A 26,339-nucleotide genomic window follows, 5' to 3' on the forward strand; every position below is an offset into this window, starting at 1 on the left:
AACATTAACATTGTTATCTTGAGGTAGAACATTAATTTCAGCATTTGGAAGTGCTTTATGTTGGATGCTCGTTTTTCCGTTTCACGACGATAAGCAGGAGAGGAGAGATAATCCTTGACATCTGAGGTAGAGCAGCACCTGATCTTGTAGTTTTCCATCCAAACGGTTTCTCCGTATGTAAAGTAACTGTGAGCACAGGGGAAGGTCAAGTCCATATAAGCTTCCCATGACACATTCATTCCGGCTGAGGTAGGTTTTTGTTAAATCGTAAGGTTCACAGAGCCGAGTCTATTACCTGTATGAAGGCCGATAACTTATGAAAAAAATTATAATAATGCTGATTTCACTGAAACAAAGTCCTGAGACAGAATATGTTGAATCCCTGGAAGAAGGCTGAGGTCTTCTGTGAGTATGACGGTGGGATCACTGGTGATGAGGTCTGACAACAGGCAGCAGGAGTCTTTTGACACCCACATAAAAGTAGACATAAGACCAATAACTTAATCTTATACATATACATATACATATATATATATATAATATATATATATATATATATATATATATATATATATATATATATATATATATATATATATATATATATATATATATATATATATATATGTATATATATATGTATATATATATATATATATATGTATATGTATAAGATTCTGGGGTGTCAGAAAACCTAAAGACCGAAAAAACATTTAAAGCGGTCTGCCTTGCTGGAAACCTCCCTGTCAAAAACACTCCAACATACAGTCCAAGATCCTCCAGAACCTCTTAACTTACTAATAAAAAATTCTTTGCACAAAAAGAAAAACTACTTTGAAGAGAAACACTTGTAAACCTGAGTGAGAAAAAGTCAAAGTGGACACAAGGACGTGTCGTGTGAATGGGCCTTCATACATGATTAGCCTTGGTCCTGCTGAGCCGGTCCTGCCGCAGGATGTTCCTGGAACTGCGTCTCCCTCTCCACTGCATACTCGTCCAGCGGTATTGTAGACAGCTGGGTGTCGTTGAGCATGTAGGAGTCAGACTGAAAACACATGCAAACAATAGTTACAAATTCAACTTTACTGGACATTTGAACCTTTATAGACTGGAACGACAGACAGGAAATATGGCATACGATGGGATGATCACGATACCTCTTTTTTATTTTTTATTACTTTTCTTATCACATTGTTATACTGTACATGCCTCTGTTGAGATATGAAGCATTTACAAGGTAGACACTAAAAGTTGTATCTTCAACCAACACTAAACATTCAGTGTGTGGAAAATCTGTTTTACTGTGTTATACTCTTTTCAAAAGCTGATTTAAAGGTAAACTTTTCTTTATGACATTAGCTGTGTTAGTTTTGATAACACTGAGATCTCAGGGAGTAGCGCCATAGCTTCGAGTTAGTCCAAACACCAGTGAGTTTGCACATGTTAACTAAAAGACATCTTACAGTGGGATATCACCAGATGCAACAACAATAACATCCTGAAAGTAAGAGTTTTTTTACACCAGTTAAATGTGACCCGTTCGGGGACTCATAGCTAAGTTACAAATTAAAAAGATGTGGGACAGAGGTGTAAATTAGGGGCCTGTGGCCCAGTGAAGTTCTCTGAAATAATGTAGTTCCAATTAGTGCCTTAGTGCCAAGTCATGTCATACGTCATAACAACGTGTTTTGTGATTTTTTTTTGCACGTCACAGACTGCACATTGTGTAATACGGTAGAATAAGAACCTGATGCCTGGTGTCATGAAATAACATAGCTATAACACGCCCAGTCATGTTTTGTGTTCTTACTGCATATCCTTAAGTTGTTTTTCTCTCATTTCATGATATGTACAGTGACAGGATGAGACCCTGCTCTGCACATTTATCCCAACCCTACCCATTTGGCGAGTGCTTTTAACAGTGTAAATGACAAATGAAAAGCTTCAAATCAATTACAAAAGACCTGAAGAAGTATGTCAGGAGTGGTGCACACTTATGAGCTCATGCAGTGACCCTTCAGCCACCGAAACATGAACTAAAGTACACACATGAAAAGGTTTGTGGTGGCATCTTGTTTGATTGCATCACTACAGTACTTCATTTTGTTGACAAAACAAAAACAAACTGTACTAGTTTAACTACTGGAAAATGAAAATTGAGGTAAGAACTTTTGAGATTTTTCTAATAATCTCTAAAAAGACATTTGGGCAGAGTGGACAGTTTGTGTCGTAATTCTCCCTCCACTAACAAAAATGATGTTCTCTGTTACAAACAATATAACTCATGCTGTAATAAATCATAGTTTTTGTTCAAAATAACTTTAAGTGTATTGTTTGTGTAAAATCAACTATGTATCTATGAGCAGGAGTTCTCACTATCAGCACTCACCATGCCTGTATCTCGTGTGTTGGGTTGAGTGAAAAGTCTCTCAAGCTCGTTACTGTCAACTACTTTCTTCCCTGCGGTGCTGCCATTGACCTCCATCTCTCTCCTGGCAGCCCCGTTGAGCACAGAGGCCCCCTGAGAAGAGGAAGAGGATTCCAGCACTGCACTGTGCCCTGCCTGGGGGGTGGCCTGAACTGTCTTACACATCATTAGCCTGGGGATTACACAAAAACACACATAAAACTCTTGTCTTCTGCACATACAATAAGCATTAACACAGGCATTAACAATTACTGGCAAGTCGTTTGCATTGGGTTTTGTTTGTTGGTGAAGATGTCTGTTCTGACCTGCCGCGGTAGCTGAAGACGAGGAAGAGCACACAGAAAACAATGCAGGTCACTCCGATGTGGATACCGATTATGATGCCTGTAGTGGATGTTTTGCTCTGTTCATCTTTCACACAGTCACATGGGCCATCCAGCACTGAGGATATATAGTACACATTACTTGGCATGTTAGATGCAGAATGAAGCATTAAACAAATGCACAGGGATGTTGTGGGACAGTATGCGGGTGTGTCAATCACCAGATTTCTCCAGAGCCTCCCGAAGTGAAACAAATCTCAAGGTGGCATTCCCATCGCCGTGCTGGTTGTAAGCAAGCAGCTTTATCTCATAGACCAGTGAAGAATCTGGACAGATTGAAAGACAGAACGATAAGGTCACTTTTTCAAGTGTCCTGGAAGGGAAGTTAGTACGACTGAATTTTCAGTGACACATATTTGTTACTTGTTTTATCCCAAGAAAAAAAAAAGAATTTAGCAACTGCAAAAACCTGTAAATGTAATGCTATTTTTTCTGTCATTTAGAGGAGCAAACCGTTTTCGGGCTGAAAATGGAGACTACTGATTACTCTTCTGGAACAGGAGTCTTTTTAGTTGTTAATTAATTTTCATAACAGTCATGAAAGGATTCTGACAAAAGCATGTCTACTTTGACATAGGGCTGGCCCAAAGCTTTAAAGCTTTGACCGTTGCCGTGGTGATATAGTTATGGATGACTAAATCAGGACATTTAAAGGCATACAAAGCAGAATTTTAAAAAACTGAGTTAAACAATCTGTAAATTAGGTTTCATTTATAAGATTTACTACTTTGTTTAGTTTCTCCCTTCTTCAGACAATGCTGACAATGAGAATATCAAAGAACATGACACGAGAAGTTGGAAGAGTAGAGCAAATGCAGCACTATAAAACGAGGCAGGGCCAAGTAACCTTAGCAGGCTTAGAACCTGTAACTATGCTAACACAAAGTGAAAAAGCCAGGCTTCTGAATGAATTTAGAGCTGGAACACCTTCAAAATCTGCAAAGACGACCTCTAGATAGTCAAACACCAGACATCAAAAATCTACAACAAATTTAGGCAGTGACCATAGCTGTGTTTTCCACCTCCCCAATAGTCAAATTATTTTCTCACTAAAGTTTTGAAGCCTTAAAGACAATATTTAAGACAATCATGTGACACAGTTTGTTATGATCCTATGAATTTGTTTGTCTCACCCAGCTGAGTGATATTGTACTGGGTGATGTTGCGGGGGAAAGGAATGGGACCAGTGAAGTGGGGTGCGTGTGCTCTTCTGTAGTATAGTCTGAAGCCTTGATGCTGGCCCATCTTGGAGGAAGATTCCCACATCACTTGTACAACACTGTTGTTCAGCACCTTTGTATAGAGGGAAGGAGGAGCTGGAACTGCAAAACAGCACACATTTTTTATTTTTTTGTATATTTGGACACATATCTGCTTTATCTTAGAATATTTTTCATCAGCTTCAAAAATATTATGTTTACAAAACAAGTTGAATTCATTGAAGCGGTAATTTCAGGGTAATTGGTCTAATCCTGAGCTCCCACTCTGAAAGAAAAGCTTTGCCTGTGACTGTGTCTGACTGTTCCCAACTCACCCTCCCCATGAGTGCTCTCAGTAACGCTGTCTGATGGCTTGCTGGCTCCATGGGAAGTGTAGGCCTTGACGTAAAAGGTATAACTGGTGGAGGGCTCCAGGTCACGAATGACCTGCTGCAGCGTCACCTTACTGACAGCCTCCTCATACTCCATCTCCACCGGGTCTAGAGGAGGAATGATGGAGGAAGAAGAGGAGGAGAAAGAAAAGGGGTAGGCATAAGAATTATGGACACTAATATGAGGAGAGGAAAACTATTAATACATTCTGTTTCTATAATTATTTGTGGATATTGCCTTTTTCACTGGTTTCATCACAGCTGCTCTGATAGTTAATAGCTAATCTAGCTTGGCCTTGGGAGCCTGAATAACAATGTGGGGTGAATTGCAGGGGTGGAGGGAATAAATGATGGGGGTAAACGGGGGAGTTGTACAGGACGTGTTAATGCATTTTATTGCTTTTAATTTAGAGACACCCAGCCATAACTGCTATCTAGCTCCAGCCCACAATCCACTGGGCTATGCCAACTTGGGGTAATTACAGCAGGTCCTTTTGGTTGGCCCCCCAGGCCCTTGATTATCCTTCCCAGAGAAGTACTGAGGAGAACATCAGCTGGCACTATGAGACTCTCATCACACACCAAAGCACACACTTACACGCCCAAAGCTGTGAGCAAACTCACTGCATATGTATAAATAAGCATGCACATGTCTGAGCAACATAGTTACAGTCAGCACACACAGGACACACGGTGCAATATGTTTACATATTTGAGTGAATTGTTTGGACAGAACACACAGATAAATATTTAGGCCCTGTTCATAGGTGGCATCGGAATGTGTCTTGGGTGAGCAACAACAAGTGAGGGGCTCTAAGTGTTTCAGTTTAATGTTTGTGTTTAAATTCATCTCCTCACACGCCTCTGGTCACCACTTGTGATTGGATCTCACTGCCCTCTGCAGTCTGCATTCCGGATTAGTCTGTGATTAGAAGTGGGAAGTAAAGCCAGAAAACCTGACAACGTCTTTGCTCATTATCATACATTCACTGGTTGTGTGTGACTGTACAATAACATGCTTTCCCCTTCCTCCTACACCAGTATTTAGAGCCAGATATGTGCAGGCCTTGGCTCTAAACATTCAGTATATGCAATAGGAGACACGTCAATGTTAGGTGCAGACATAACTTTATATATGAAGTGTCCTTTAAGGGTGTCTTTCAAGCATATGTTGAGATCTACTGCTTGCTTCCATAAAGTTTGAATGCACTTATAGAATTTCTCTGTTTCGGACAAAAAAAACCAAAACTTTATGTAATGTTGATGTAATGTCAAATATTAAAACGGTGCATTTGTCTACTTTTCCAAACTACTTCACTGTCTCACCGGTTTTAACACATGGTAGATGTAAATCTGAGTATGATTAATTACTTTTCCAAAGTTGACACATTTAATTAATCAGACCGAACTTGTATTGTACGTGAGAATAAAAGAGGAGAGAAGGACTTCCGAACCACTTTGGGGAGACAGGACTCAAACAAATTGCATTGTGAAATGAGACCCTTGTTGACAATATCAGTATCATCTTTATCATCTCAGTCCAAAGTGCACAGTGTGACTTATTCTTATGTTATCTTTTTTAGATGACAATCTGGATCTTCAGTTGAGCCCCACCTGAGGTCCTACGGATATGGAGCACATAGCCGATGATGTCCTGAGTGTTCTGATCGGGCTCCCTCCACGATACCTGGATGGTGGTTGGTGAGAGGGCCTCGGCCTGCACATGGGTGGGTACACCGGGCAACCCATCAGCCCAGAGTACCGTGAGCCGGGCACTGGCCTGTGTGGAGCCGGCACTGTTCTCAGCGATGCACTGGTAGATAGCCTCATCATTCTGGCTGATGCTATATATAGTCAGAGTGCTGTGAAAGCAGGGGGGAGAGGGCATGAAAGACTTTAATTTTGGAATAATATTGATTATATAAAAATGGAACTCCCTATGTCACCATGTTGCATTAATATTACATTTAAATTGCCTCTGTTACTAGGACACATAAAAAGCATTTATGACAATGCTTTCCAGCACCAAAGTAGCAGAATAACAGAACAAGGATGCATGGACATACATCAACAACGATACTTATCATCTAAGAGCGGTCAAGATTTTTGAAGGTTACATAAATCGCAGTAACCTGTGTACAAATTTCTAAATTAATCAGAATCAGGACCGCTGAGGTGTGAACCATTTAAATCTATCATTTTGATGTACTGCCACGGATGGCAGAAATGTCATCTAACCTTGTGGGATCGTTCAATTGGTGCATGTGTGTGTGTTTTCAAGAGTTGTGGCAGTTTATGTCAAATAGGTCACGCTCAGAGGAATTTGATGGCCATTTTTAGGGAAAAGATAAATCTACAGCTCTTGAATTCTACTGTGTTATAAGATTATTTTGGTTCAGATTACATTAAAAAAGAAAAAAATATATATTTCATATGCTTAAGAGAATATCTCTGAAGTACATACCATTAATTCAACCTTAGTACAATGTTTTGGGGCCCCCAGGTTTGAGAATATCTCATTCAGTGAGTCCTTCACATTTGCAGGGGGGTTCCACATCACTCTCCCAACTCTGTGTAATTATCCACCCTCTTTATTCTTTCCTCCACCTAACTCTAAGTTTAAATCATTCTGCATTCACTGCATCATGTGAATGGGAAGTCGGAATTCTTTTACATTGCTTTTTCCTTTGCGACTAACAGAAAATTGTCATCAGCAATTACAGTATATAGTTCACTTAAGAAAGAAATTGGCACAAATGCTTCACCTGTGGTGCAGCACTAGTAGTTATCATTACAAAAAATAAACTGAAAAAATTGATGAAAAAGTCTCTCAGATAAGCAACTGTTTTTAACATTAGCCTCTAAAAGCTTATATAAATCCCAGAGGAACAGACCAACAGTGAAGCCCAGGGTTTATGGACACGATATGGTGGAATTATGATGTGAGTGTTGACTGGTGTATTAGCATCTGACTGGCAGCAATGTTATGCATGGTAGCTCAAAGCTAGAGACCAGATTTCAAATAATTCATACTCCACAGAATAAAGGACTGAAGTCTACTTGCTCACCATACACCCTAAAACTGCAACAACTGAAACAACTGTGGACTCACAGTTGAAAAAGCTTCTATCTCTATTATATTTTGACCAAATAATGTCTTAGATATCTTATCAAAAATTCAAAATTGGGTCAAAATGTGAAAAAAGGGCATAACCTTGAACAAACAGGCAAACGAGGCACAAATCTTAAATACCTGAAAGTGAGGAAAACTCTTTTGAGAATGTTATTTATTTGCCTGTACCAGTTTTTTTCAATTATTTGCTGGCAATCCTAAAAACACATCTTCTCCCTGATGAAGATATTCAGTCTATTTCTATTTCAGTATTGAATTTCATTAACAATTTTATATTTAGTGCATATCAACATGTAGCAGCAGCCTTAAGATATTGTAAATGTTTTATTTTCTAAAATGAGAGGCCAGAGGTAAGGTATCCATGCTTGAACAAAAGCACATAATATAGTTGTCTCATGTCTCAGAAAAGCAGAGGATACAGCACATAAGACGATTGTGACATTATGCATATGAGGCTTATGCTCTGCTGTATAAGAGCAAAGATATTTGAGGTATGCAGTCACATACGACAGATTGTAGCAGAACATATAGAGGATCCTCACTCATGCACAGCACATACTTTCAAAAAGATTCATCTCCTGATGGAACTCCCTTGGGAGTCAATAAAGCTATTTCAGGGTTTAAAAAATGTGATTTGCCTGCATCAGTAAAACCTTTCATCTGTCCATCCACACAAACAAACTCACCAAGGCATAGACACAAACACTGCTCCCTATTGCACCTATCTCTGCCTCTTTGTTATCCCTCCCACCTGGCCAGTCTCCTTTTATAGAAAAAGCACAAGGTAGCATTGTATGTGTGTGTATGCCTTGTGGCATACGTGTGTACAAGTTGTGTAGGTGTTTTAAGACAGGAATACACAATCTACCCATTACATTTTGTTTGTCCTGAGGCAAAAGAAAGAACAAAACATTTAATGGAGACATAGCCCTGTGGTGTGAAAAAAATTCTTCATGCCAAGGCCATTTTTGCTGTTTCTATTCTATAATATACCCCGGAGAAGACTGACCATGTACACACAAATGAATAGCTAAAAGCTATGGCTTTGTCAAATTCAAGATGATGTCAAGACTCCTTGATTATGAAATTTTAAGTGATGTGAAGTATTATTTGTTCAAATGAGAAACAGGTTTCTAGTGCTAATGCTGTGGTTACATTTTAGGAAAAGTGAATGCCATAACAGACAGAACTCATCCTCAGTCTGTTAAAGCCAACATTTATCAGGATGATGTTACCATCCATTGGAAAAGAACAAGCAGTTCATTAAAAGAGCAGCATGTCAGTTTAAACAGGAGTTATTTTGTATACATTCTGGACTTAGAAAATGGTGTGTGAGGCAAGTAGCATCTCAGAACTCAACAGTGCTGACCTCATAGTGGCCTCAGCATGGTTTGTGAGAATGGATTTGTATTGAAAGGAGAGTCTTTCTCTGGGTCAGCAGGTGGAATGGAGAAGTGAATCATTCTATTTCCTTTTCAAAATTGATTTGTCGGCATACAGTTATGTACATCTCTAATCTGAGTCAGAATAGGCTTCAAGAAGGAAGAGTCATTACTATCTTCGGTTTACCAGGTGGATTCAATCTGGATGCTTATTAGGTCAAAGAGGCCCTCTGTTTTTCCCCTTCCCTGAGCCAATCTCACCTCTGACCCCTGAGGTGGCAGCAGTCACCAGCCCTCAGCTCGCCACTCAACCATCACATTTCTGACAGCCTTTCATATCAGCGATGGATGGAGTGTTTGCAGGCAGGCAGCCTGACCAGACGCCACATGCTCAGGAAAGAGGCTCTACCCAGTGCCACCGGGGCTGGGTGGGCCCCCTGAGTGTGTGAAGGAAAGGCAGGGATATTTCACAACAATTTTCTTGTTTGAGAGTGTACAGTAAAGTTCAAAAGCATGTGTGCTCATTCACATACACATGCATGGGCTCACACATTTAAGTGTCACATACATTTGGAATGATCCTGCTGACGTGTAGCTTATGAAATTCCACAAGTGTTGTCAAAACTTTCTCCACAACTTACAGGATAAAAGCTTTAGGAGATCTGACCTTTTGTTTCATATTAGTATAAAGAAAAGAGCAGAGAGAGTGAAGTATTAAAATGGTTTGATTTTTAAAATGTTAGCTTCTCTAAATAAGCTCCTGTTCACATTCATATTTGCATTTTTGAAGTAATAGTAGTAGTAGTAGTAGTAGTGTCAATAAGTTGGTTTTGATCTCTTTCTCCCTGTTAAACACCACTGCTTTTTTTCCAAACACCTGACAGATGGAGAATATTTAGAAGAACTGTTTTAGGGTTGACTTGTGTGTGTTTGATTAATCAAAGACTGAGAAGAACAGAACATATTAATTCGAGACAATCCTATGCATTGTCAATAACCATTTGTTTTATGGAAAATTAACGGTATATTTATGCAGGCCTTTGATTGGACAAACTTCCAATTTCAAGAGGATCAACAAATGTTTAAAACTTTTCAACCTGTGCAAACATTTCACAATTCACAAAAGGACTTAATCATAAATCTTTTTTAGAGGATGTTTCAATCCAGTAGCTTTAGAACTGATCTAATCATCTGCATTGATATGCAACAGCTGACAGTGATGGGGTACTGCTCAGAAACAACAGACACAAAAAACAAAAGCCAGAGTGACGGCGAAGAAAAGATATGGGAGGTGCACTGCCAGAATTTGGTTTGTTTGCTTGTCTTGAGCTCCTAAACCAAGCTGTCCTGTCCTGACAAGCTGACACCATCATTTACTCATCAGTTCGAGGTCATTTCACAGACTGATGGATAAGGCTGTGGGCCAGGGGAATGGCTGACAGTGGGGTTTTGGGTCTGTTGTTCAGCTGCTAAGGCAATGTTTGCTCTCTGTTGTCTCTGAGCAGCACCCCATCAAAAGCCAGCAGGGCCATTCTGGATTTAACAAGAGCGAAAGGGAGAAAAATATGGGGATAAAGAGAAAACAGGAGGAAGAGGTGGGAAAGCGGGGGAGGGGAGGAGTGCTGAGCTGTCTGCAGCTTGAGAGGAGGGACGGGCCCAAGGATATGACTGATTACAGGCAGGCCAGAGTTCAAGGCCAATGCCCAGGCCCCAGCTCCTGTAATGCAGGCAGGACAGGATACATGGGGCACAGAGAGGGGCCGCAAACAAGAATGGCAAGTTCTTGGTAAAGACAGTAGGAAAAAAAAAAGTGAGGAAAGAGAGATGAAAAACCCTCTTTGAAACAATTCTGAAACAAATTCCCAGGTTTGTGTGGTAGCCCGGTCTCTCAGATGTTGGGCATTAATTATATAACACACCAAGGCGCTCACATTCTAAAGGGGTATTTTCTTTGATTTTTTTATATTTTTTTTATATAATCAGCTATAGTATCACTTTAACAACAATACAGGGTGGCTTTCAACTTCATGAATGTTAGAGTGTCTGATGCAAGATCACTTAGATACTTAGGAATGAAGCCAGCCTTTAAATACATAATTAGCAGCAGTACTTACATGGGCTTCAAACAGCTTGTTTTGCAGGAGCCTGGCCAGCATAGGCTGATAATGAGAGGGCTTACAATGCAGCGTGGGTGTGCTTGTCTCTAGGAGTATATGTGGAGGTGTGTGCATCAAGATCTTTTGATATGTGGCAGATAGAGCCCTCACCTTCACCGTGAGCAGTTATGCCTGTTTACAGAAGAGGCCAATCAGCTCCTCTCTGACATCACTGCATCTTATACAGTATTTTATGTAGCTTTGTCCTCTCTGTGTGTTTGGTGTGTGAACTAGCCATGTGAATGAGGGGTTAAGGGTAACGTGCTTGTGAATTTTTATGTTTGATTATGCATGTGTGCAAGATGAATGATGACATGTATCATGGGGCTAGTTGTGCACATATGGACTCACTTGCTTTCTGATTAATGTGTGTGCATACGTGTGTGTGATTGAAATGTGCAATCGATTGCCCTTCCTTCCCTTGTCCGATTTCCTCTTGAAGGTCAGCATCATAAGAGAGATGGCTGAGAGGAGAAACCTTTCTGTGTGTGTTTACCTTTACATAAACCCAGAGTAATGCCAACCCCACACATTAATTAAAATTCCTCTGATAGGTTTGATGCACTGTAAATCCAAGCCTTCCCCTATCAGGTATAGTATGAATAGATATATTTCATATGCATATGCACTAAGAGCAGTAAACTGTGTTGCCCAGAGCTGCTGAATTGATTTACATATCATTACTTTTGTTTTGGTTTGGTGCAGGAGGTAAACTGTATCTGATCTGATACATTTTTTTTCTTTAATTCAGGATCTCCACCACAATAGAAACACCTCATATGGCGTTTTGGGCCCCAGGTTAAACTCACTTCACTATGAACTTTCCAACAACATCAATAATATATACAACACACATCAACTGGATTGCTAAAGCTTGGTGGGAGAACAAAAATTAGATCTTAGCTTTGGCTTCTATAGTGCAAATGCATGAGAGGTTAGCAGTTTAATAAAAGCATCAACAATGTCATCTAATGCAACTAATTAACCACAATACCATTGTCTGAAATTTCTTTGAGAATGCATTTATAGTGCATCTCTTTTAACTCATTACCATAATCACTTTACTAGCAAAATGTTTGCAGTAAACAAATACAGCAATGCTACGTTAATGCTAATGCTATGTTTAAGCAACTTAAAACACTGGATTAAATTGACTTTAAATTAAACATGCTTTAAGCAGACGTTCACATTTTCAATTTCTAAAATGTTTACAGTAAACAAATAAGCAACTAAAAATGCAATGCTAATGTTAATGTTAATGTTTATCCAGTCTATACAAAACATTACACATTAGGCAGATAATGCATCCTGGTCCTGGTGATCACTTCAGCCTATGAAGTGAAAGTACATCTCACAACTGGATTTGGAAGAATATTACATTTTGTGCAGATTAATCAGTTAGTTGATACAGAAAAAAGTCTGGTTTTACAACTGTCAACTTTTAAGCAAATAATGTTAAATTGACCCAAGTTGCTTTGCACACATAAGCATTTGGTGATTGTCATGAAACTCAGATGAAAATAAACTAATGTAATTCATTTAATCAAATTTCTTTCAGAACATATCTGGAAAAGAAATGCAGTTCTGCTCTACACATGAAGGAGGAATTAAGTCTCTGAACCGGACCGTGAAACACCTTCATGTTTGTGATCTTACACCATACTGTGATAATGAAAGACATTGTAATATGTTCTATCTACACACTGAACAGTTTAGCTACACAGTGCACATTCTTAAGAGGCACTTCAAGCTGCTCTGTTCTCTAAATGGCTGATTGCATTTCCTGGTCAACCAGCTGAGTTTATGAGCTCATTAGCTAATGGTAGATCTCAAGCTGAGGTCTGCCTCTGTAACCAATCACAAAGCGAAGTTTGTGATGCATGAGATTCATATCATAGCAGGTCATATGTAATGGTGGCAAAAGGAAATGCTACGATGCTCCGATGGCTCATCCTATCTTTTTGTCTCTCTCTACATATATTCGCTCAGCTGATTAGTCATTTCTCCTTTAAGCACTCATTCATTTTAACCCTTTTTTATTCTACATCTTAGTCTGGCTTCTCATTTATTTCTTCCTACTATTCATTCTCCTTTCTTAGTCCCTCATTCGATCTGTCTGGCTGATATAAAACTGGTGGAGGCGAGTGGGAGTGAAGAAGGGAATGTGAGCAATGGATGTGTCTGCTAGTTTCACTTACTGCAGTGAAGTGCAAATATTGATTTTTTTGTGCATATTTGAATTGAGACTTTCACTTCTTATTTCTTCTTTTATAAATGATATCAACATGCATGGATGACTGGAGGCCAGGGTGAACTTAGTAAACTGAACTTTGCATGGGCAGTTTTTCATGACAGAATTTACCCAAAAAACACATTTTACAAACTGAATTTTGCAGTTTATAATCAGCACACTGAGGGATTAGCAAAAAAAAAAAATGTGATCATCCACATATAAAACACTAAAACTGTGTGCAGAGAAGCAGTAAAGCATAAAGTCGCCGGCATTGAACTACTATCAGTCAGTATTTAGTAATTTGTCATTTATGTAATCTCAGTGTTGGGACTAGAACACACTTAAACAGTTTCTGCAACAACAGTTTGGTGCTGAGTGCAGTATCATACAACAGAGCTTCCTCCTCCTCATGTCATTCTTAGGTACTGCTATGAGAGATCAAGTCAATACGGTGTTCACATACAAAGGCACAAATAAATAAAGGGCTCAGGTTTTGCCTTGCATGGATTCCTGTAGCTGCAGTTTTAGAAGCAGCAGCGATGCACAGAAACTGAACATTTGGGTGAGATCAAGGTGATAGTGATTTATACTCACATCCATATCACTTCTATCAGTTGGGTGTAGCGATTTAAGAATAAAATGTGTACTGTGATGGATGAAAAAGAAAGCTGGCCTATCCTTAAATCAGGTTAACAACAGCTGGTAAAAAGAACATTCTTGTAGCTTCATTTTAACTTCCTAAATCAACTACGTCACACTAAACAAAGACTACATAAATCTAAACCTGCACTATCATTAATTGATTTTTGATGTGGTGTTGAAGTGGCCTCTTTCCTGCGGTGTAGCTTGAGTTACATAAAAAAGGTATTTTTGAACAACCTCTTCTTTTGACATCTTAACTAAGGCTAGCTTTCCATTACTGTCAAAACTCTGCTTATTGGGATACTTCCCAAAAATGAACACAACTTTGAATTTTCTTTTTTCATGTGTGGCCAGAAGATATACAGTCATACTTAGGAAATCTGATTCTCCTCCTCTCTGTGCTACATTGTCATTGGAAATGAAAAGTTATACAAACGTTATTGGTAACACTAAAGTCTGCCTGGCACCTTTGAAGTGAACCTGTTTCAGACATGAGCGGTTGATTGACAACTGCTAAAAGGTCTGAGCAATTTCCTCTCGTCAATTATTTAACATTTGATTGTTTATAAAGAAAATTTGGAAAAAATGCATGTGGAGATAGACCTCTTTTCATAGTCATCTTAATATTCAACATCCATTTAGGTTTTTGGTGCATGCACGGCCTTGTAGTGGTACCCACAGAGAGCCTTGAATACACTCTCTTGATTATTACATGTATGTCACTTGAACTCTGATACATCCTTGTGCACTTATGTATGGAAAGAATAGCGCCATGGTAACGCCATGAATATATTTAGAAGCTTTTAAGATTCTGGTTTGTTGGGCACTTGAATTGATGAGATCAAAAAGGGACATTTTATGGAAAAAATATTTCTGACAGAAACACATTAAATAAAAACGGATGTTGCATTTTGTCAGATTGTACATACAGATAAAGTAACACGGAATAAAAGGTGGAAGTCAATATAAGTGTTTTAACCTGTTGTTGTTCCTGAGTTTGACATGGCCCCCAGCCTCCAGAACCTGCCCGTTCTTCAGCCAGGTGAGCTGTGGCTCAGGCTCCCCTCGCACTTGGCAAGTGAAGATGGCAATGGTGCCAACTGGTCGGGCGATGGACTGTGGAGGCTGAACGAACTCTGCTGGAGCTGAAAGAGGAGGGAATCCCGATTAGCTGACCTCGCTACCTCAACCAAAGGCATTACGAAAAAGGTAACTAGATAAATAAAATGCTTTTTTTTTTGCATGATCATGAGGCGTTGAAGCAGAAAAATCAACAGAGAAAATGAGGGAGAAAAAACACAAGAGTCTGGGGTACAGGTGTGAGGTGTAAATACTGGTGTAAATCTATAATTCAGATCAGGGTCAATTACCATGATAATGAGACCCATGAGATCGATGCAGACACAGGTAAATGAAAAGGGGAGAGAGAGGAAGGTAAGCAGAAAGGTGGAATGACTAAAGCAAGACAAAACAAGGCATACTCAATAACAGTTTCTTGGTTTTAATGTGCTCTAATACTGCAAATGAAAGGCTGCAGTTATTATTGTAGCCAGTAAAAACCCAAAGAAACAAGCTTCCATCTTTGGTCAATTATTCACATAATTAAATTTACATCTACTGGAGTTTAATTCCTTGGTTGGCGCTTTTGCTTTTGTAATCATATCAGGGATTTGAATTATTAATGCGTGAATGAACCCAGAAAATGTTATGGTAAATAGGTGTCCATGAATGACCAAAATTGGACCATTTCTTTATTTCTTATCCCACAGATATAGATGAACATAAACACTACCTGTGTTTTTTAAGAATAATTTCAAATGGGACCTTCACTAGATTCAGTTGAATATTTGCTTGGACTGTGAAAAGCTATGGTTACCTTATACAGTTAATCTATAACTGTTGGCTAATTGTTTTAGTGATTCAACTGCTTCACCATCATTCCATTATACAGGAAATCATTATGTTTAGTGCCCAGATCCAGCTGAATATCTACATACCTTTTGCTAATGAAGGTATCAGTACTTTAAGAAACCATGTCAGTTGTTTATTCAACTAATTATATCAACTGTGCCTTGCTACTTTTAGATGGCAGTTTCAACCATTCGATGACCAGCACTATTGACAAGTAAAACTTAATGGATAAAACTTTTGATGTAGTTATAATGATGAATGAATGATTTTATATAAAAATGGTTAAGAGTTGGAAATCTGTTTGAAAAGTACAAAACTGATCAAATTTACAGCAAATAGTTTGGATATATTGTCCAATTTCTATGGGGGGCCTATTTCATATTATTATCTGACTTTCCCATAGAGAGGCTCAGTGCAGTCTGTTCTTTCCCAGTAAAGACTCACATCTCATAGGTAACAGGTCTTTTTCCTTCTCTCATAAAAGGCTAGATCCTTTCCAGAAAAGGGCAAACACACATTTGGTGCACCACTTAGCATTATGCATTAGTGATTGTTAGATTGTGTCAAAATAAACTGCAGAGTCCAAATTTGTTGTGATAAGAAAAACATTGCTTACAATAATCCTGGGAAACAAAGAAGCAATAAGGCAGGGGAATAATTGCATCAGCAGTTGTACTCACTGAAAGTGGTTTATTCTCAACTAATTAACTGATGGTTTTGTTTTCCGAGTGATACATCTACAAGAACAAAAACACTAAATAGCACCAATCTTATCCATTAGAAACAAGACATTTTAATTGTTTCATCTTTTCTTTGTTGTCTTTCTGATATATTGCTCTCTGTCCAGATTAATTCCAGTTCCTGTTTGTTTTTCCTTCAGCCGTTCTGTCCTTCTTGCTCCCACCCTAATGGACCAAATGTTGTTTGACACTTTTTCATTCCTCCATTTGAAAAGCAAAGGGGCCCTTAGGCACTTCAATGAAGGAGGAAGCTGACAGCGTGAGGTGGTCCTTATGGTCCTTTCATTTATCACATGCTTTCCAAGCCTCTTTGTCTATTTCTCCCTCTCTAGCAGTTTTTTCCCCTTTCAGGCCGACTCAAAGGTGGAGATGAGAGGAGACTCTGGAAGGTATCGATTTGCACCTGTAAGGGCGTGGGTCAGATCATCTGCACCTTCCATCCATCTTGCTCTTGCTATTCCCTCTTGGCTCTCACAGTTTTTCCCCCTTCAGTCTTTGTTTCTTCCTCTTTCGATACCCCAAAGGAGTTTAAAATTACCCTCACTTATTATCTGTGTAAGTCAATTTGTTGATATGCAGTGGTAGTCTAAGTACTCTTGTCTGTATTAATCTTGAGTGGAAGTTTGTGACCGTGTGACTCCTTTTTCAAAACTCTTTATGAAACTCTCATATTCACAAAAGTGTCAAATGGCTCATTTTTGCAGAGTAATGGACTAATTCCTCGAGGACATGCAGTTAAGCATAATTCTCTTGCGTTGCTACAAGCCTAATACACGTGTTTATCTGGAGTTAACTGTACACTTTTGTTTCCACAGATCAATAACAAAAACCAAAGACAGACGCATGGATAACATCCCAAGCTTTTCTTTTCTGTCCCTGCTAGGATAAGGGTTGTCGTTGATTTGACAGGCTGATTAAATGAAATATTGATTAGGATCGATACCACTATGGGCTGAAGCAAAGTGTGGTCTTTTTGATCAATATGTGAGCAAGGCAGATGTAAGTTGTTTCCTGCTTGGTGACAAATAATGCACAAGGCGACCCACACCTCATCCTTTTGGAGCGAAACAGTCCGTTTTCCTGAGTTACTGTCCAACACTTTCAAGGTATCACCTACAATACTGTGAAGAATAATATGACAATAATAAAATGAAATAGTAAATACTAGGAGAACTTAGTTCTGCTTACTCAAGCCGAAATTCAGATTGATGACCATTAATAAATGATGCAATATGAAAGTATATCACCGCCCTATAGGGTATATCTGAATTGTTCTCATAAGCTGCTTTGTCTTGAGGCTGTGCACACGGTCTTACAAAGCTGGCCTAGTTGTAGAGTTGCAAGCAGGTGAATAAATAATTTGCCTTTATTGTTTGTGTGCAAAATGAGATGAAACCTGATGTCTACCCTCGATGTTGGAGGAGTAAAAGGAAAGTGCCAGTCCATCACAGGGCCACATAAACACAAATAAGACAAGCAACCATTCATGCTCACACTCAGTCCTAGGGTCAATTTAGAGTCACCAATTACCCTGACATGCATGGTTTTTTGGGGGTTTTTTTTGGGGTGGGAGGATGCTGAAGTACCCGGAGAGAACCCATGCATACACGGGGAGAACATGCAAACCCCACAAAGAAGGGCCCCAGCCGGGATTCAAACCAGGAACCCTCCTGCTGTGAGGTGACCGTGCTAACCACAGTAAAATAATGACAAGCCAAAACATTCTAAATATATTAATATATTGCAGACTAATATTTACTGTAACTCAGCTTAATTAATCCATATCCCACACATAGCAGTTTATGCAATCAAAAGCGTCACCTGCCAGTAAGCATGACAAATCAGAGAAAATTACATGAATATTTCCCCGCTGATGATGTCAGGTTTATCCACAAGAACCTGACAGTTTTTGAAACTAGTAGACAGGTAACAACAACTATAAATTTGATACTTGTATCAAATTATACTGATGTTTTTAACCAAACTGATTTCATGACAGAATGTTAAGCAGCTATGTTGGTCTACAGGTCTAAAATGTTGCATTTCAATGATGAAAGCTTTAAAAATTGTGACATCATCAAAGCTCGACATCACTGACTTGGAAAAAAATGTCTTTTAAAGTGAAGGTGATTGCCTTGCTAGGTTGAGACTACTAGATGGTTTTGCAGTTTTTTGGCTTTTCCACTTCCCCGTCTCACTCTCAAATCCTTGGTTTTCTTCTATGCTCTCACCCATAAATGGTTTGGGTTAGGAGATTAAAGTATGTGGTTAGGGTGAGAAAAGTTCTGAGCCTGCTTAGTGCCTGCTGTGAAAAAAAAATCTCTTCTTTAAGTTGAGAAATGTTTCTGTTTGTATGGCAACTCGTGTGTTCAGGTTTGTTATCCGTACTCTCAGTTTTGTAATCCTTGCACACAGATTACAAAAAAAAAGAGGAATCTGTGAGCTCAATTTTTAGGTTGTTAAACTGAATTGAATTACAAAGATTAAAACATGAAAAGACACCAGTCACAACAGTTCTTTTTACAAAAGTTTTTACGTGAAAACCTTCAGTACCTAAACAAATACTCAGTGAACCACAGTTTAGCTTTTTCAAGTAAAAACAACGACAAAACGTAATCTCTTGTATACGATTCTTATTCCCCAGACTTGGAAAAAAACATCTTCATATTTTCATTCTTTAGGTTTATAAAATTCCCCTTTTTTTCTGTATCCATGTCCATGATAACTGTGAGTTGTTCATGCCCCCCGGCTCTTTTGTGTCCCTTCTCAAATCGTCAAGTATCCCCACAGACACTGTGCTCACTGCATGCAAATGAAAAACAATCCTTGTTCTTGCTATCGCAAACAACTATTTGCCAATAAATTAAATAAATTCTTACCACATAAATGTAATATACTACACATGATAACTTGCCTCTGTGCAACAACTAACATTGGTAAAAAAACAACAAAAAAACTGCTTTTCTGTAAAAAGCATTTCAGAAGACCTTAAAGAAGTGATTCCTTCTTCATGTCATGCTATAGATTTGATTTGTTGTAAGCTATTGTTGGCCAACGATAATGGCCTGAGGGACGATTCTTATAAATTTATTTGGTAATTTACATTTTCTGCTCTGCCTGAGTGCCATTATTGAGGATTTGTATCGTGACCCTAGAAATGGTTTTACTCCCATGTGTCTGCTTCATGTGCTACGGATGCAGTGATTTTAAAACCTACTATGTAAGGATTCTGTAAGCGAATTAAGTGTTTGAGACTTTCTTATGGTCTTAGTTGGGAATAAAATTTACCTAGTACATCAGAAACAACTATTAACAGCTGCTTTATAAAATGAATCAAAGTGGGTACAACATGCCTTTACTGTCCAATGTGAAAATCATGCAAAAAGCTTTAGCATAAAAAGATTTCACAACCCAGTAGGTAATAATTGTAATCATAGACCACCTACACAAAGTACACTTGTGGCACATTCAGAGGCAAAGCTCTTGGTCATCGTGACAGAGACATTGCTTAAGCTCAAGGAAGATATGCCTCAACTAAAGTTACGCTAATCATTCTGCCTGTTTGCTTCACCCCACAGAATTCAAACCTTTACTTTATCAACTCACAAAAGCTGCTTTTAAATGTTTTTTTCTCATTGTCATCACCTCTTTCAAAAATACACAACAAAAAGAGAGCAAATTCCTTTAATCCAGAACTCACCTTGGACGACCAGACGTCCTTGAGCTGTTCTACGGACACGAGTCCCTGGCTTGTTAGCAGCACACACGTAGACCCCTGAGTGCTGCACACCAACATCTGAGATCATCAGATTTCCCGTTCCAAGTACCTGAATTCCCTCCACCCCAATTGGCCGGCCGTCTAATCAGGGGAATAAAAACAGAGAGCAGAATGGAAAATAATTCATATAGGGCAGCAAAAAAACAAACAAAAAGGGATCAGGTGTGAACATGTGCAGCATACATTCATGTTAGGGACTGACAGGTGTGTGTATCTGTGTGTGCGTGTGCACCCCACAGTAACAATAAAAGCAGGTTTACATCACAAGCAAGAAAGCCTAACATGATGCAACTTTACAGCCCCTATCTGACAGAGGCAGTGCTATTTCTTTTCTTTGGAGATGCAGCTTTTATGGTGCCTAATGCACTGAATTATAATGGGATGAAGATTCATCAGAGACAAGGAGGAAGGTCACTAAGTTTGTTGTTTGAGTAGAGTGCATATAGAACTTTACTAAAAATAGATGAACATACAGCTTTTGTTGATTGTCATTCAAATATTAGTGGGTATATTTCTCATTAGTTTTCTGATATTCTTCAAAGAACCAATGCTTTTTAATGTAAGTGTAGCTTCTCCTTAGTAAGCATTTAAGAAACATGAACAGACATGCTTTTCTTGAAGCCTTTGTAAAATTTCCTTTGAAAAAGGCTTGCTTTTAACATTGAAGATATTTCAACTGTCACTCTGGGACCAGAAACTCTAACTGCAACTTGTAATCTTCCATCTCCTTACGCAATCCACAGCTGCCTCCTCTCTCCTCTCGCTGTAATTACATGATAAGCTCACACTTTCCTGTCCGCCCTATCTTCTGTGTCAAACACAACAATGACTTCAATCTGCTTCTGATATTAGCTGTGGGGCTAAGGGGGCATTCTAATCCCATCTAGAATTTCCATTTGTAGCCAGGAAGCCCGTACGGTCCAGATTTGAAGTGTTAAAAGGCCAGGCGGGGAGGCAGAGAGATGGGCACATGTAGAGGTAAGAGTGCCAGTCAGCGATATAAACCATATGGTCAATAATGTGTCAGTTTAATATATTTTGAGCAAAAAAAAAACCCCTATCAGTAATGACACAAAATGGATTGTTGAAAAACAAGGAAATCAAATAATGGGTTTTTTTTCTGAATCTTTTTTTTAATCTTTTACATAAATGATAAACAGATTATAATCATGCTGTATAACAACACAGAGTGACTACGGAAGGTGTTTTACTCTTTAATCTGACATGAAGACTGCAAAAAGCAATCATCACAGCATACACAAAATCAGTTTTACATTTTTATATCAAAAAGTTGTTGCCGTACAACCTAAACAACCAGATCCCTGAAGATCAGAATGGAAGTGGAGTCATTCTGATATGAAGAACATCATAAAGAGAGCTCTATCTCCAGTTTGCTTGTATTAAGCATTATTTGTCCTCATACAGGGACAATGGGCTTGAGAAGGTCCAGATTTTAAGACCCTCCTAAAGTATGAAGCTTTTTGGGTAACCGAATTGGTCACAAAATGCACCTTTGGAAATGACTAAATACTTTAGGATTCTTTAGTGAAGTGTCATGTAAAATAAGTTTGTTTTAGTTTCAGTGTTGTGATGAAGTGATTTTTGTGAGTGAGTATTTTCCTTTCAGGTGGTTTGATATAACATATATGTTTTTTTGGCAAAATTAATTTTCAGATGCCTGGAAGTTCTTTATGGACACAGTTCTAACATCGATATAAACTACTTTTAAGTTTAGGGTAAGATGAAAATTTCTGTTAAACCACCTTTTTTTTACTGATATGTCTCGAGAAAGCTCTGTGCGAGCAAAATTTCAATTGTTTTTTATAAAGCAAAGCAAAGATGAAAGGCTGAAGATGAAAGGTAACTGAAGAGCTAATCTATCAGAGCTCAAAGTAACTCTTTACCTCGTGTGATCAGGAAAATCAGTGAGTTAGTTTAATTCCTCACTGACAGCCAGTTTACGAAAGCCAAACAGCGATAACGAACTTGATAGATTTTGTGGAAAATGTTGCTCTGTCCAAATAGCATTTTTTTGGAAATGTTTAAATAAATTAGAAACTATAAGTAATTAATCATGAGGTTGAGATCAAACAGATCACTGCAACCTGCCTGCCAAGTGGTCTTGTTCTGCTGCTCCCATTATGATGTGATTTATTGACGTTTTTTAAATTATCATTAACAAAGCATATCGAGGAGCAACTGTCCAGTAGGCCTTTGTCTTAACAAAGCAGTTTTTTGCCTTTTTGCACCACACATATTCCCTTTTTTTCTCTCTAGCCCCCTCCATCGGTTTCTCTTTGCCAACCACTAATTAATTTAGTGCCAGAAAAGAAAGAGCACAAGCTAGCAGGCTGCGGTGCTGTTCAATGAACAGCAACAAACTAACTCTGGCATTAAGGAGTGACTGATGTGAAACTATCAGATTCATTATGCGGCTTATCCCAGCCTCCCTGCTGTAATCTAATACATACAAATCCCACTGTGTTAGCTTTTCATTCTGGCAACGTTGTGTAAGGCAATACCCTCAATCTGATTATGTCTGACTGCTTGGGGGGGGTGCAATTTACATTTGGAAAAGCAAATCAGATTGGATAATAGGTAAAGAAAACAGATACAGACTGAAAAATTGTTCATGACAGACTTTGAGTGATAGTTTAGAAAAAAATCCAAATGGAGGGAGGGGAAACTAATGGTATCTGTCTATGCACCTCATAGCAATTACTCAGAGACTCTCCAGTGCATCGAAAGACATTCAACTTCTTGAGGAGATGTAGCACATATTTATCAGCCCAGAGTCAAGCACAATGTTTAGCCCTGAGGCTTAATGTTGAATCCCACTGACTCATGTATACGGTGACTGAATAACTTTTTTTCTGTGTTTCTGTGTTTACATATGAGCATTACACAGAGCAGGACAAATCAAACCCGGTTTGGGGGAAAGACACAAACGCATGAGGTCGTGAACCCCAGATTTCCAAAGCGCAAGCGCACAATGATTGAACTTCATCTCAGTGCCATAATTCTCAAACATACACACACGCACAAATGAAAAACAGCAGCATACTGTAAATGCACCTTCTTGGATGTTTACTTTGCCCTGATTGGGAATTTTTCTCACCTAGTCTGCTCCAAGACACAATGGGCCGAGGGTATCCTGTAGCAACACACTCCAAAATGGCAGTCTGGTGAACAGTGAGGGTTAGGTTTTCTGGGCCAACCAGGATCACAGGCTCTTTGTAAACAGATGACTGGGAGCCTGGAAGAAAAGGAAAGAGAGGTATTTCAGATGGGAACGAGCATGATGGATGGCATCCTTTAATTGGGTTTGTCTAGAATGCATTAGCTCAATATATTGTATCTCTACGATCAGACAGAGGAACAATAGGTGTGGGAAGTCTTGGGAATATTCAGGGTAGATAAAACAAAGAAGAATACAGTGGCTGTGTTCGAAATCACTCACTACTTACTATATAGTGGACTACATAGTGACCTCAATATTCTGTGGTGCTGTCAGAATGTAAAGTGAGATTTCCCTACATAAGTATCCCACAATGAAAGGTAGAGTACTTTTACTATTAAAACAGGCACAGACCCAACGATATACTGTACACATCATAATACACTGTATAAAAGGAGAAAAGGCTGATGATCAACTAGACCTGCAGCAGTTTCATATTAATGTAATTCTTATTATGTTTCAAATTTGAAAGTTATTAGAATATAAGTTGGTTTCTTTTCAGTTTATTAGCAATTGTAGATAAATTATAAATCAATAATGCTATTAGATATTACAGGAGTATGAAGTATCGTGTATACAATAACACATTTATAAGTTTATTTTTTCTTTTGACAACGGGTACGAGACAAATACATTAGTTGTGCCACAAATATGATGTATCAAATTTAAAATCAACTCATGTGAACACAACAGAAAATCCCAACACAAAAAGGCTCAAGGCATTTAGGGGAAAAAGTTTAATCGCACTAGGTACATCTAAAAATGCATGAGAGTATTGTCCTGATGAGTTAAATTGTGGGACAACAGTCACTGAATTCATGATGCCGCAGAGTGTCTGAGAGCGTTCCCTCGTCATGAACGTGAGTCCAGATTTATGCTCCTAAAATCTTTAGCAGTCTTCCAGAAGATGTGAGACAGGCCTCAACTCTGACAATGTTTAAATCCAGGCTGAAAACAGTTCTTTTTAGCTGTGCTAAAAAAGCTGTGCTAACATATTAAAGTATTTCATCTGCACTCTTGGCTTTTAATTTAATTTAATTAATGATTATTTTTTATGTTTTATGGAATTACTTTATTTGCCTTCTTGTGATTTTATGTAGCTGTAAAGCACTTTAATTGCCTTGTGTATGAATTGTGCTCGACAAATAAACTTGCCTTGCCTATATAGTCTTCTACAAATACCAAAGTAGTCTGTAGGTATTAGTGCACTTAGTGGGTGTGTGACCTCTGACACCAAACGTGACCGTATTCAAGTAGTGAGGGAAAGAACAAATAACTAAGTCTGTTGACTTAATCAAGGGTTTGCATTTAAAAAAAAATAGAGTTATGTCTATGGGAAATCCATTAAAAGCAACAACCTGAGACAGTTAGGAGTGCCTCAGCACTGTATTTCACTCCTGCACTGTTATGGGCCACACAGCAAAACTTTCCACTGTCTTCCTCACGCACTCCTGTGATCTGCAGAACACCTGTTGGCAGAAGAGTGTACCTACACGAGAGAAAAAAAGCAATGAGATATGGCAGGCTTTTAAAAAATGCTTCCCCTTCATAAAAGGTGTCAGGCCATGGTGTATTTTAGTCCAACCTCTCATCCTTAGTGTCGACTGGACGGCTGTCTTTTTCCCAGCTGATAACAGGCTCTGGTAGACCGTGGATCTGACACTGGAACCGAGCCACACCGGACTCCTCAGCATGCACCGACTCTGGTTGGACATGGAAGTCTGCCATAGCTGTACAAAGACGGAGAGTGGAATATCAGGTCATGGCATCACAAAAAAGGCTACAGAGAAAGAAAGAACAGGGAGTCCTGCAACATAGGATATGGCCCCTAAAGAGTCCTAATCTCAATATTACAGAGTCCGTCTGGGGTTACATAAAGAGATAGAAGCAACTGATGCAGTCTTAACCCACAACAGAACAGTGGCGGTGACACATTTATTTAGGAGTAAAACTTCAGTTTTCTCCTGGTGCTTCTCATAGATATATTTTTGTGAATTGTACTAAATGAAAATAATCCATATAGACGTTTAGATTTTGTCGTTTTGAACATTTTTCCAGTAACAAATGACAAAAGACTGAATAGTAGTTGTAAAAACAAACAAACAAATAAATGTCCACAAATGCGACCACAAAGAAAGACATTCAAGTTAAACGAAAGAGCAAAATTGTCCTTTTCTTATCTACCACACAAACAATTTTAAGGTTGCTTAAGTGTATGAGACATAACATATATGCAACAGTTTTACATTTAGCTGCAGATGAGGATTCTTACATAAAGCATACCAGACAACATTTGGATTTCTTACCATTTTCAGTATGTAGGTCAGGCTTTTTTTGGCATGCTAATATAGACAAAAACAACATAGGTACACAAGCAGTGCCATATAGCAAATCCAGTATCAATATCTCTACAGAGAGCCTCATTCAGCTGCACTTCACATATCTACTCCCTACAGAACAAAGGCGCAATCAGAGCTGGATCCAGGAACAAACTCAATTAGAGAGGCCCCCTTCTTCCCCAGTTCCCCCACCTTCTTCAACAGGAGTGCCCTCTTTTAAATGTCATCCATAATTAAAGAGGGTCTTATCTGAACACTGTTACTGCAGTATAACAAGAGGGTTCAAACATCTTATTTCATAACCTGTTGTTCCAACGTGCAGCCAGCATTAATTCATTAAATGCAGGAAGAGCAGGCAGTAAGCAACACAATTTGTAACGCTGAT

The 26,339-nt window shown here is 38.8% G+C and overlaps 1 protein-coding gene across 1 annotated transcript; it reads right to left on the reverse strand.

Annotated features, from left to right (window-relative positions):
- Positions 1–689: 689 nt before the first annotated feature.
- On the reverse strand, positions 690–25,423 carry igdcc3 (immunoglobulin superfamily, DCC subclass, member 3). Its single transcript, XM_072381258.1, has 12 exons — positions 25,201–25,423; positions 24,974–25,104; positions 23,496–23,633; positions 20,300–20,458; positions 14,928–15,093; positions 6,017–6,264; positions 4,346–4,510; positions 3,945–4,133; positions 2,973–3,077; positions 2,734–2,869; positions 2,390–2,600; positions 690–1,045 (listed from the first exon to the last, which is right to left on the reverse strand). Exons 1-12 carry the CDS (start codon positions 25,341–25,343, stop codon positions 920–922), a joined length of 1,917 nt encoding a protein of 638 aa, XP_072237359.1. The 5' UTR covers positions 25,344–25,423; the 3' UTR covers positions 690–919.
- Positions 25,424–26,339: the final 916 nt, after the last annotated feature.

Source organism: Leuresthes tenuis, unplaced genomic scaffold, assembly GCF_036924035.1.
Source record: "Leuresthes tenuis unplaced genomic scaffold, fLeuTen1.0.hap1 SCAF_2, whole genome shotgun sequence".
NCBI lineage: Eukaryota > Metazoa > Chordata > Actinopteri > Atheriniformes > Atherinopsidae > Leuresthes > Leuresthes tenuis.